The sequence below is a fragment of the Rhinoraja longicauda genome, chromosome 11, assembly GCF_053455715.1.
Source record: "Rhinoraja longicauda isolate Sanriku21f chromosome 11, sRhiLon1.1, whole genome shotgun sequence".
Taxonomy (NCBI): Eukaryota; Metazoa; Chordata; class Chondrichthyes; order Rajiformes; family Arhynchobatidae; genus Rhinoraja; species Rhinoraja longicauda.
The window spans coordinates 23,663,747-23,677,389 of NC_135963.1; the positions used below are offsets into that span (position 1 = coordinate 23,663,747).

Here is a 13,643-nt window from a genome sequence, read left to right on the forward strand (position 1 = left end):
GGATCAGTGAAGTAGAATGTCGGGTTCGCTCACAGAATTTTAATTTATATAATTTGGTCAGACTTGTGCTCATTAAATGAGGATGCCAATTGGTCAGATTGAAACAATTATCCACTTTGAATAAATGTCAAGGACTCCTGGGTCTGGCAAAGTACAAAACAGATATAAATGAACCAGTTTTATGAGATCACTTATATTCTGTAAAATACTGTTCACTGTTTCTCAAACCAGACATCTGCGGCTTCTCCGAATGAGATTGCCAGTATTCTGACAAATGTGCTGATATATGGTCAGTCTCACTTTGCTACTCTATGCCTGAAAGCTCACAAATAAATATGTAACGAACTTCAGAGTCATAGAGCATGGAAACGGTCCCTTCGGCCCAACTTGCCCATGCCAACAAAGATGCCTCATCTACACTAGTTCCACTTGTCCGTGTTTGACCCATATCCCTCTCAACTTTTCCTATCCATATATCTGTCCAAATGTCTTTAACTTCTCACAGAAACTTAAAATATAGGAGGGGAAGTACATCAGGGAGAAGAAACAGTTCCAGAGGACTCAGAAATAGATTGGGGGCCATATCTCTTCTGCTCTGTGTGCCTCATCTCAAATTTCACAAGGATCTTTAAGATGCCACTTTTTTTCAGGCCCTGAACAAATGGAGCAAATAAGGTGGGAAATCTCATTTCACAGGTAACAGTAAGTCCGAATTTACATTTAAAGATGAAAGGCACAATGCCACCTGATCTGTCTATTGACAGAAATTATGGTAAAGGGGCCTTGGAGGAGCCAGTCCCTGGCATTACTTTTCCTTATCAGTTGTACCATTAGTTCACTATCCAGACTGCAGGCTGCTTGTGACCCAGGAGGCAAATGAAAGAATACGAGCAATAAAATATTTTTTTGCGCTGCAAGCTACAAACGAATATTTCATCCGTGCAGAAATAGGTAGGCGCAGACAAGAAAGTACCTCAGAACTATTTCAGTCCGTTATGTGGTGCTCCCAGCCATTCATTCTAAACAGAAATTGAAACTACCCTGGAGACTGAAGCACAATGGTACTACCAAAACTGGAACATTGCGGACTGGAAAGAGAAAAAGAATCACTAAGTCTTTTATGAAATCTGCTCAATCCAATGTGGACATGTTATCATCCAAAGCTTAAAAGTAATCACATTTTCACATTTTAAGCCCTTATGATTAGCCTAGGCCTTCCAAAGCTGTCATATTTGTATTAAAGTGCTCTTCTTTACTTTATTAATCATAACTTTTTTATTCTTTTTAAGCACTTTAGTATGATTGGTTAAACAAGCATTTGTGAATCCTGAGGGCCTCTTCAACCCGGCATAAACTGAAAATGACAACCCTGCATAATCCTGACAAGAGCAGCCAATTCACAAAGCAATGGTGTTGCTATAGAAACAAATAGTAGTAGACTCACCAGAAATAACTACTTTTTGAAATATTGCCACTGAAGTAAAGATATTTCTGGCACTGACTTCAAGGTGAGTAACTTTGGAGGCAGTCACTTTCTTTTAATTAGACTTTCAATTAGTTTTTTTTGCCCAACAAGCATGTTCAAAAAAGATTTTTTTTTTAGATCGTAGAATTATTGAATAAAAATAAAAGAATGGATTAATTAGAATGTTATATTAATCCCAGCAACGCATCCAAGTTATTACAACTAACGGGAGAATTTAATTCTAGTCTTCGTAGAAGGATGGTCAAGGAGAAAGCAATCGTTCACAGAAGATTTTGTTTCATAAACATGCCTACTAAAAATCATTTCGTGAAACAGTTTATCTCCTTGGAAATCAGCCATTTGTGGAGCTGCACAGCGCAGAAACAGGCCCTTTGACCCACCACGTTAATACTGACCACTAGCAATTTTCTATACTAATCCCATTTAGCAGCACTAGGATCGCAGGTCCTATGCTTGGCAATTTAAGTGGTTGTTAAAAGTTGTGAGAGTATTTATCTCCACCACCTCCTCAGGTTGGGCATTCCAGGTTGCAACTAACCTTCTGGGTGATTTTTTTTCTCCTCAGATCTATTTTAAATTTCTTACTCCTCGTCTTAAAGTTATGCCCTCTTCTAACATGGGCAAATTGTTGGGACTATCTACGCTATCTATGTCCCTCAGAATAAGAAGTCATTCTTTTACCAGATCTATTCTTTCCTGTTTTTTTAGTGTCAGCTTTCAATGAGTTACATAGTTCCTATTTTACTTCCTTAACCACCTACTTAAGAAGATTTCTAATGCATTCTAGAGGGAGTTCTCTGGATCAGGATTTCCTCCCAGTGATTCTTCTCATTTGGTGCAATTTAATCCTGTTCAATTCTGTCATTTCCACCTCCTCCCTCTTCAGTTCTGAATCCATCATTAGAATTTAACTAAAACACGCAGCGAGCCTCATGAAAGGGGTCTATGATGAAAGGTTAGGACTTTAAACAATTTCCTCTTCGAAAGTTCTGAAAGATTTGCGTGAGGATGCAAAGAGTGAAAATGGATCTATCCAATAGCTTTGGTTTAATATTAGTGGATTTTCAATCTTTTACACACAGCTAATACTTGATTTGGCTTTATGACACACACAACTTCAGCTGAGGTTCTTTTCAGGGGTGACTGGGGCAATCTGCGGACAATCGATTTTACCTTCTTGCCCTGGTATTCACAAACCTTCTTTGTTTTAGGGACAGGTGCACCTTCCAATTTCTCTCAATTCGATGATCTCAAAAGTCACAATTGGTGTAAACATTTTTTTACAAGTAATCCATAGGTGTTGTCACAAGCACTCTTTTGAAATGGATCGGCCAAATATTTGAGGGAAACACTGGAATATCTTTTTTTTTCTGTGCCTACTTGATACAAATACACCATTACCACCCCGTAAAGAATGCAGAATATCAGGTCCTCTGTACTCAGCCAGTTACAAAACAAAATTTTGGAACAAATTGTACACATTTGTTTACTGCTTTGTAATGCTTATTAGTTTTGAAATGTTCTAATTAAATAAACAATCTTTGCTAAGGAATTCTGCAAATGGCAGACAAAAAGGCACAATTGATTTGATCAAAGTGATTGGAAACTTACAGAGAGGATGGTGATTAGAATACCAGCCGCACAAAGCACAACATCACTGATTGTTTCTCCGTTCTTATAGGGATACTTGATGCTTTCGTCATTGCAGTAAAATCCACGCTTATAAGGTTTGATGGTGCTAGTTTCGATAACCAGGAAAGGGAGGCCAGCTAATAGAAAGGACAACAACAGATACAGACAAAGCAAGGGTAAGTAACGGACAACAAACAGCTGAGGGGCATAACTGCTTCAACAAAGTAAAGTGTGGCATTAGAGGACAAATAGAAAAATATATTCTGTGGTATTATTCACATACCCCTCTCCACCCCTCACAGTGCAATGATAAAAGCACAATCCCCACATGAACAAAATAGTGACATTTAGATAGCCAAATTTATCAAAATTACTTGCAAAAATGCTTAATCTCAATGTTAGGAAAGAGAAAAAAACCATGTTAAACCAAACCAAACCAAAAGATTATCCTACTTTAATTATTTTAATTTTGCACTTTAAAAAAAGGTGATTCATATTCCATAAATACACATTAATAGATCTCTTCGTCACTTCTAAGGTGTAAATCCTTTTTAGATTTGTAAAGGTCTAAAACTCTAACTAGTTATTCCCCTTATTTTTGTTGAGATCTAAGGATCCCATTTTACAACAAATATGTAAATAATTTAACAGCTATTATCATGTAATTAGCATTATAATTAATCCCATGGATTTACAAAATGAATCAGCATACAATTTGGCCTATTGGGTTAATCAAATAATCCCTTCATTACTCTTTGAAACACTTCTGGTTTTTGTTTCTTATGTTCTTCATTTTATCCCCACCTCCTCTTGTTTACTTGGCAATGACTTTTTATTAGATTTTGAGCTGCATTTCTTCTGGGCTCCACTTGCTTTTGTAAAGATCTGCTTAATATCATACATATGTCAGGAAGGAATACTGCCCTTTCATCTCTGGGACCTCAGTTCAACAGAGATACAAAGAATGATAAGCCTCCCATCATCCCTGCTGTCCCTTACAACTCACACCAAGACCAACCAGCAAAGCAATTTGGTCGCAGATGAATGGAAAACTCAGAGCCAGTGCGCAATGATTTGAAAAATACTTTTGTACATGCAATAACCAGCATCGTTCTGAAAGCAAGGTTCCCTTTTCCCTAGCTTGAGAATGATTGTTGCTGGAAAAATTAAAAAATGTTTTTGATTTCCCAGAACGTAAATTAATGAGAGTACAACTTTAGACTTTGGCACTTTCTTTTAGAACTTCTAAGATGCTCCCTAAAATACACAGAACACAGTCCATGTGGAAAAGTGAACTGCCTAGACTCAGAGACCCCATAAGGAAAAGAATTACTGTCAGGAAATGCCGCATTTTACTTTGTCTTGGCTTGGCCATGCACCAACAGACATAAACTTACACAAGCAATTGGCAGTAGTGTTCCCACTACTAAGAGCAGGAGACTGGATACCACACTTTTCTTAGTGCTGTACTTGGTGCTGTTGTCATCGCAGTAAAACCCTCTTTGATAAGGAGAGATGCCTGCAACATTTATAACTGCAGCTGGAAGAATAACTGAATGAATAAAGAAATAAATGTAAATATTACTAATCTGCTGATCAGATTCCAGACTGACAAAGAAATCTGTTCAGGTTAGATTTGTAACATGATTTGGTTTTTTTTTTAAATTAAAGCTGTAATATTAGCAAAATACTGAACTTTTATTCCAAAATAAAAATCACATTATGTTTAACCTTAGAGCAAAGAAACAAAAATACAGATCCATCATCAACAGAAATGTAACAAATTTATTCTCGGCACACGATCTTCAAAATATTAATAAAATACTGAGAATAATTGAAATGGCACCCTATACCAATAACTACAGTAGTAGTGTACAACAAACTCTGAAAGTTTTTCTGTAGAAAGGATTGTATGATGGAGCTGATCCTTTTGTATTCTCTGCTCTTCCCATATTACTAATTAAGCCAGAAGACTGGCCAACAGAATTCTAACAAGGAGTTGCCACTGTTCCACTAAATAAAACCATTTTAATTAATTTTAATTTGTATGTGTTTTGTGAGATGCCATTATGCAATGACACACTTGTGAACGTAGTTAAACTGCACCTTATAGATCAAAAGAAAGAAACAGACACATATTTATGCACCACCTTTGCAACGCAGGACATTTCAGAGTGCTTTACAGTAAATTAAATTGGTTTGAAGTGTTGGAATATGAGTGACGAACCACTGCAATGAGAGCACTGCAAGTCTTCACAAACAACTATATGATTATGACCATCATGATCGTTTTGAAGGATAAATACTCCTTAAAACTAATTTACTCTCCTTTTCCATTTGAAAATAATGTCATGGGACAACGCAGATCCAACTGAGTGAGCAGAGGGCCACAGTCGAACTTTTCATTCAAAAGACCACATCATCTTCAGTAAATCACATCCCTGTTTTGTACTGAAGCATTAGTCGAGGACGTTTTCTCTGTTCAAACTTCAGAACTGGGACTTAAACATACAATCTTCTAACTTAGAACAAGGAATACAATTATAGAGTCAGACTGTGCAAAAAGGCTGTTTGGACCAAGTTATCCTTGATGACCAAGATGTCCATTCTACACTAAACCATTGGCCTGCATTTAACCCATATACCCTAAACCTTTTCTATCCCTGTAGCTATATAAATGTCCCGTAAATGTTGTTGTAGTACTTGCCTCAACCACTTGTTCCATATACGAACCACCCTCTATGTGACAATATATCCCTTCAGGTTCTAATTAAATCTTTCCCCTCTTGCCTTAAATTTATGCCCTCTAGTTCTCGATTGCCCCAACCCTGGAAAAATACTGTGTGCTTTCACCCTGAGCCAAAGATGCCACCAAGGTAAATAATACAGGAGTTCCGATGTCTAATTATCGACAGTTAATTAAAGGCTCTCCAAATTGGAATGAAATACTAATACAAGTACTCAGAATTTGTGCAAAGAAGCTTATTGGAATTACTGAAGTACACCTAATCAAAGTACACCAAACAAACAAATTTTAAAAATAATTCAAATAATGCTGCTTCTCTACATTAACCAAATCTCCTGAATATTGAGAAATATTCACCTTTTAAATCTCTTACAATTGTTCTGTTCTTGACACCAACATGGTGTGGATTAACAAGCTGTGCAGAAAGTTGTGAAAGATTGCAAAATACCTTGGCCTGTAGGATGGGAATATGTGGCAAATGCAGCTCAACACAAAGTATGACATAATATTTAAGTAAGAGTAAAGATATGTTTTAAGTGTTCAGAATTTGGGCGACACTGTGGTGCAGCTGCTGCCTCACAGCACCAGGGACCCAGGCTCGATCCCGACATTTACTGCTGTCTGTGTGGAGTTTGCATATTCTCCCTGTGACCATGTGGGGTTCCGTTGGGTGTTCCAGTTTCCTCTTACATCCTCGAGATGTGCGGGTTTGTAGCTTAATTGGGTTTTGGAAGTGCTCCGAATGTGTTGGGAACACAAAAGTGGAATAACGTGGAACTGGTCTGAATGGGTGATCGAAGGTTGGTGTATAATAAATTGGTGGGCTGAATGCCCTGTTTCCATGCTGTATCTTTCAATCAATTGAAAAAGAAACTAAAATGAAATGAAGATGTAAAAAGTGCAATTTAAAGATGCACAACTTCAAAATTGTAAGGGAATAGAAATAGCTTAAAAATGCAAATGTACCATTGATTTTGACCTCAGTATATAAATGAACAAGGGACTAATAGTACGTTTATACAAGAATCTAGACGTCACCCATTCCTTCTCTCCAGAAATACTGCCTGTTCCGCTGTTACTCCAGCATTTTGTGTCTACCTTCGATTTAAACCAGCATCTGCAGTTCTTTCCTACACCATCTAGCCAAAGTATAGTGTATGCTTTTGAATATCTAATTAAATAAAGTTATGATTTTAGTGTCAAGGGGAAATTGTTGTTCACTGGAATTGTATGAGGAATGGGAACTTGCAATTATGAAGACACCTTTCAACATTACAGTGGTTTCACCAGAACTGAAAATGTTTACAGATAATCTTGTGGAGGTCTTAATGGTTTTGATAAGTCTTGATAAAGTAGCTAGTGGGAGATTGCTTCCATTAATCACTGCAATAATAATAAATGGATATAGATCTATCAGAAAAAAAATTAAAATAAAAGGCAAGAGAACAAAGCCTAAATAATTGACCTGTGTAAAGATCCAACACAAACCAATCCCTGTTTTTGATTCAAAGGTTTAGAAATTGCAGACTTTGTCATAAAAATTCACCCATTGTTTGTCTTTGCTACAACAAGCACATTTAAGCTTTTTTTTTAACTCCATAGGTAATTGAAGCTGAGCTTAATTATCAACCTATTCCAAGTATAAAGACAAATACATTTATCCTAGCAAACACGAGCAAATTGTCTTGGTGGTAAGAGCAGCTGAACATGAACAATCCATTACCGTCTGCCACCGGTGTCAGTGCTTACATCAGCCCTTTTCAACCTGTGGATTTACACAATAAACGTGCCTCACCCCGAATCCCAGAAACTGATGATATTGCAAACATTAATGCTCAGATTCAGATTAGTTTATTATCATATATACCAGTGTATAATGAAATTACTAATTCACATGAAGCTCATAGAGTAAAGTATATGCGATAGTGATACCGTAAATACGACGACGAATGCAAAACGTTCCCATCACTGATCTTTGGCTCATCGGCCTGAAGTTAGTTCCCTGGCCTGTCCTTGCAGCGCTTCTTCAATAAAGACACAACATTAACCACCCTCCAAGTCTTCTGGTACCTTACCAGTGGTTAACCTGAAATGTCAACTGTCCATTTCCCTCCATTGATGTCAGGCCCACTGAGTTCCTCCAGCAATGTTTCTTTGCTTCAGATTTCAGCATCTGCAGTCTCTTGTACCAACAAAAATCTCTGCCATGTCTCCAGCAGTATCTTTCCTTGGTTCCCTCGAGGTCCTAGGATGCACTTTGTGCATGGATATGGATGGGTATGGACCATGTGTAGGCAGAGGAGATTGGCATAACTTGGCATCACGTTCAGCATTGACATTGTGGGCTGTTCCCGTGCTGTACTATCCTATGTTCTATGTTCCATGTACTATATTCATCGTTCTATATACTTTGTTCCATGTAAACCTCAAGGGATTTACTTGATTCCTCACCTATGCCTCCTTCCATTTCCTAATCAGAGCCTCAACATCCTTCACCAACTAGGGTTCCCTAATCCTGCCAGCCTTGCCCTTAACAGGAACATATTGACCCTAAATTTTCACTATCTCACTTTTAAAAGCCTCCCATTTGCTAGACATCCCTTTACTTGCTAGCAGACTCTCCGCAGCAAGTTTCTGTCCAATGAAATCAAACTTAATCTTGCTCTAATCTAGGACTTTAACTAATATCTTTTACCATAACTACTTTAAACTAATAAAACTATGATTACTGGTCCCAAAGTGCTCCCCGCCGGTTGATGGACATTTTCCCAAACTCCTTTCCCAAGAGAAAGTCGGGTGTAGCTCCCTCTCCAGTAGTGCCATTCACATACTGCTTAAGAATACTTTCCTGGAGTCACTTTACAAATTCTGCCTCATCTAACCCCTTAGCACTGAAGCAGTTCAAATCAATATTAGGGTGGAAAAACTTGTTTATTTCAATGGAAGGCAGCCCTTTCATAAGACTTATCTAATTTCATTGAAGGTGATAGGGCGTTTTGAGAAAATGATCAGAAAATATATGGGATGCCTTTATAGACAAAAGCAAAGAAGTAATGATGAACCTTTATAAACCCCGGTTCATCCACAAGTGGACTACTTCTACACACCAGAACTGAACATTTTGGAGATGGTTCAGAAGAGATTCACCAAAATGATTCAGTTCTATATGATTCAGAATCTGGGCTTATTCTCTTTGGAACAGAGGAGGCTGTGAGGAGATCTGATAGCTGCATTTAAAAACATGAAGGTCGTAGAAAATGTGGCTAGAGAGAAACCGCTGAGGGATAAAGAATTAGGGGATGTAACATGAAAATCATTGGCAAAAGAACGACATGTGGTTAGGCTACTGAACCCACTGAATAGTGTTTCATTCCAATTTGTAGAGACCACGTGTCCATGCCAGTTCTATTCAAGGCAACAACAATACACCTGCCCCCACTCCTTTACTCTCTCGTAACAGTTCTGCATTCTTTTTTGTTCTTTTCAATTATTTATCCAGCTCTCTTTTGAAGACCACAATTAATTCTGCCTCAACTACTCACCAATAATCCGCATTCCAGATCCCAACTTCACTTTGCACAAAATAAAATCCGCATACCACTGTTATCCTTGGGAACTCGGCCAGAATACTCAGCCCTTGTATACTCCGAAGCAGAATGCATCTCTGGCTGGTAATGACCACACAAAGATCGTAAAACATAAATCCAAATGGTACCACTGAATCACATGTCCTCCCCTCTGCCATTCGCATGATTTTAACTTCCTCCATGAATGGGCAACACTAAATTCACATTTCACAAAGGTTTACCAAAACTGTCAAAAACACACTTTAATCATGCTGGTCATTCAGGGTAGCAGCAGTGTACATCTGTGTTCTGGACATCAACCTATTATTCACAAAGACTCTTCACACCCCTGCAACAGTCTGTTCGAACTCCTTCCATCGGGCAGACGATACAAGGCCTTCTACGCCCGCACCTCCAGACTCAGGAACAGCTTCATCCCCAGGGCCATAGCTGCTATGAACCGGTCCTGCTGAGCCGGATGGTCACAACGCATAGATCAACTTGCACTTTACCCTGTCTAAAACTGTTACAATTGTTTCGTTGGGTTGCTGTTGTCTAAATTAATTAAATTATTGCATCGTATGGGAGGCGCATTCCCAATCTCGTTGTACCCCTGGGTACAATGACAATAAAGATATATTATATTGTATATTGTATTGTATTGTATTGTATTGTCATGTCCAATGCAGGAAATAACTGTCTTATATGACTCTATGGTGGAAGCCACTGAGGCAACCTCCCTTGAAGTCAGTGGAGAGCCGTCAATAGAATTCACACAGGCCGTGATGCAGTAGCACATGCTATCCATGGAAAAGATGCTGGTTGACTTAAAATACATTTGTGGCTACAAAGGCACTAGGGATCTGAGGCATGTTGACAAACTGGGTCCAAAATTAGCTCGGTGATAGAAGGCAGAGTATAGTAGTGGATGAGTGTTTTTCTGACTGGAAGTCTGTAACAAGTGGGGCATCACAGGGATCGGTGCTACGACATTTGTTTGTAATATATATATAAACGATTTGCATGATAATATATGAGGTGTGATCAGCAAGTTTGCAGCTGACATGAAAAATAACACATTTGTAACATAAAAGGCAGTTTAAAGATACTGCGAGACAGATTAAAAAGAAAATTGGGTGGAGTGGTGGCAGATGGAAATTAGTCCAGACAAGTGTGAGGTTATACACCTTGGTAAGTGAATTTCTGATTGAACACAAAGGTACGGACTTGAGGAGAGTACAGAGATACCTTGAGGGTCAAGTCCATAACTCCCTGAAAAGGTAAGCAGGTGGATAGGGTATGGTAGTGAAAAATACATTTTGTATGCTTGTCTTCATAGGCCTGGGTATGGAGTACAAGAGCTTGGATGCCCTGTTGCAACTGCAGAACATTGGTTAGACTATATTTTGAATACTGTGTACAGTTCTGGTTGCCATACTGTAGGAAGGATGTGGTAACAAGTATGTTACCTGGACTGGAATGAGTGATTGGATGGGATGAATTAATTCTCACTTGAATGTAGGAGGCTGTGGGGTGACCTTATTTTAGATTTATAAGAGGCATAGATAGGATAGAGAGTCAGAGTCCTTCTCGCAAGGCAGCAGAATCTAGAACTAGAAGGTACAGATTTAATGTGAGAGGTTAGAAATTTAAAGGACATCTGAGCAGTAAGTTTATTACACTGAAAGTGGTGGTTATCTGGAAGAAGCTGGCAGAGGATGTGGCAGACACAATTACAATGTTTAAAAAGCACTTGGACAGGTACCTGCATAAGAAAGACATAAAGAAATATGAGCCTAATGCAGGCAAATAGGATTAGCAAAGATAGGCATCATGCTTGGCATGGACAAGGTGGGCTGAAAGAGCCCATTTTGTGCACTACATGATTCTATGATTTGACTTTTTATTAAACTAGATAAATATTAGCATTTTGAAAACTAACTGTTATGATATTCCATTATCTCAACAAATTCACCCCCGCAAAGCTTCCTAAAAGCACAATTTCAATGTAACCTTTACCTTTGATGAACTCCTGAACTCATTAATCATGATTTCTAAATCTGACCTCGCAGGCAAAATGCCAATGAACATACTCAGATGTAAGGATTCTTTGAACAACATTTTAAAAGCAAATAAATTTCTAGCCGAAAAACCTGCAACTTAAAAAGAGCAGTTTGATTACATGTAGGTCACATGTTGTCTTTTACTTAAGTTATAGGGAGCATGACCTTGCACCTGGAATTGCCCTTCAGCTGACCTTGACTTGTTCAATGGATCACATTTATGTTTGTTTCATATGTCAAACTGGCCGACAAATCGACAAACAACTTCAAGACAATTCATACTGCAAAGTTATGCTTCCAATAAAAATGTCAGCAACTTGGAAATAACAGATGAATTTTAATACTAAATTCTTTTCCCCCCACAATAAAGCGTTTATGATTGCATCACATCTTCTTTACTTATCAAGCACAGACCTCATCAAAAAGGACTATTTTAATCTTTATTATAGTTCATTCCAAGGAACTGGAGTGATAAAGTCGAATAATAAATGAATAGCAGAGAAGCAAAGAAATCAACAGTAGATTTAAATACTAGATCAATACTCTGGCTGGTCCAGAAGACAATCGTCTGATAAATGATGTTGGAGTATTCCCTCTTCACTTGATGTGGAAATCATGACCAGTATTAAATGGCCATCGCTAAATGCCCCTGAGGTGATGGTGACTCATTGTCTCACTGATTATGGTCTAAGAGTTAGGATTTCAATGCTCGAGTGGCAGAGGGGGGTGGTGACATCTAGGTCCATGGGTTTGGAGATGACTTTGGTTGGGAGAAATGGAGTTGAAGGTGAGCTATGGTCAATAAATAGGGGTCTGACATGGGTGTCCTTGTTATCGAGATGTTTCAGCAAAGAACGTAGGGCCAGGGAGATGGCGCTGCCATGAACCTGTTGCAACATGGGCAGACTGCAGTGGATGAAGACATTTGTTAGACTACACTGTGCATACTGTGTACAGTTCTGGTTGCCATACCGTAGGAAGGATGTGGTAACAAGAATGTTACCTGGACTGGAATGAGAAATTGGATGGGATAAATGTATTCTCACTTGAATGTAGGAGGCTGCGGGATGACCTTATTTAAGGTTTATAAGATTATATAGGCATGGAAAGGATAGAAGGTCAGAGTCCTTCTCGCAAGGCAGCAGAATCTAGAACTAGAAGGTACAGATATAATGTGAGAGGTTATAAATTTAAAGGTCAGTGGATGAAGACTGTCTGGAGTTAATGTGTGCCAGTACTTGGTCCATCAGTCATAAGGCTGAATAGTCTGATCCACCACCACAAGTGGTACAACAGCAACTACTGGTACGCACAAGCATCTAGCATTAGAAAGTTCCCACCTTCCTGGAACATCAATGCTGCTGGTTCCTTTACTGGGGAATTGATCTCTCAGGGAGTTTAATATCCAAGCAGAATCTCGTGGCCTTTGCATCAGTGGACAGTCTCTGTTATCAGTAATCCAGACAGCCCCAACGTTTGTCAATCAACTTGGACCGTTGAATGGCAAGGAGACCTTTGACTCTGTGAAATCTCTGGAAGAGATGGGGTCTCAGGCTTGTAAAAATACAAAGAGGAACATCAATTATACACCAAAAAAAAAGGCTTCTAAAAGTAAACACACTTGCCTGATGGGCTGGCGTTAAGGGCAGTAGCACACAACACTCACATTCATTCCTGGATTATGCTGAACTGATTGATCTAAATTCAGGTCACTGAACCTAGGGAGCTATATCAATATTTGTTTTTTTTATAATTAGACTCAGCACTCGTTCACTTCAGAGGGGAAGAAATTGTGCAGTTTTCTTTATTTTTTTGGCCACCATCCAATAGTCCCGATTGGAAATTGTGCTTCAGGACACTAGGTTGGGAAAAACGAGTTCAGCCTCACACAGTCAAAAAGGCCACCCACAATCATCATTTATCTACAGTCTTAACATCCAGGGTGTGGAAGGTTGACGATTATTTTGTAAATTTACCTCAGTCAAGTAACATTAAGTAGAGGGAAAAAAATAGCAGTGAGAAAATGCTATAAACCTTTTGGATCTGAGAACCCATAAATTAAGTTGGTTCACTCATTAAGTAAAAAAAGACTGAAAAGTAAAATTCTTTCCTCTGCTTTCATTCATAAATTAGGCATGGAAATGTTGGCA

General features: G+C 38.6%; 1 protein-coding gene across 2 annotated transcripts in view; it reads right to left on the minus strand.

Moving 5' to 3' along the window:
* The window catches only part of plpp3 (phospholipid phosphatase 3), a 109,228-nt gene that overhangs the window by 59,096 nt on the left and 36,489 nt on the right, over positions 1-13,643 (minus strand). Inside the window, exon 2 of one of the 2 annotated variants that reach the window (XM_078408458.1) lies at positions 4,516-4,670. In XM_078408458.1, coding sequence (XP_078264584.1) covers positions 4,516-4,670 — 155 coding nt within the window. Of the gene's footprint in view, positions 1-3,097; positions 3,256-4,515; positions 4,671-13,643 lie in introns of both variants that reach the window. The other variant, XM_078408457.1, reaches the window with a different exon arrangement.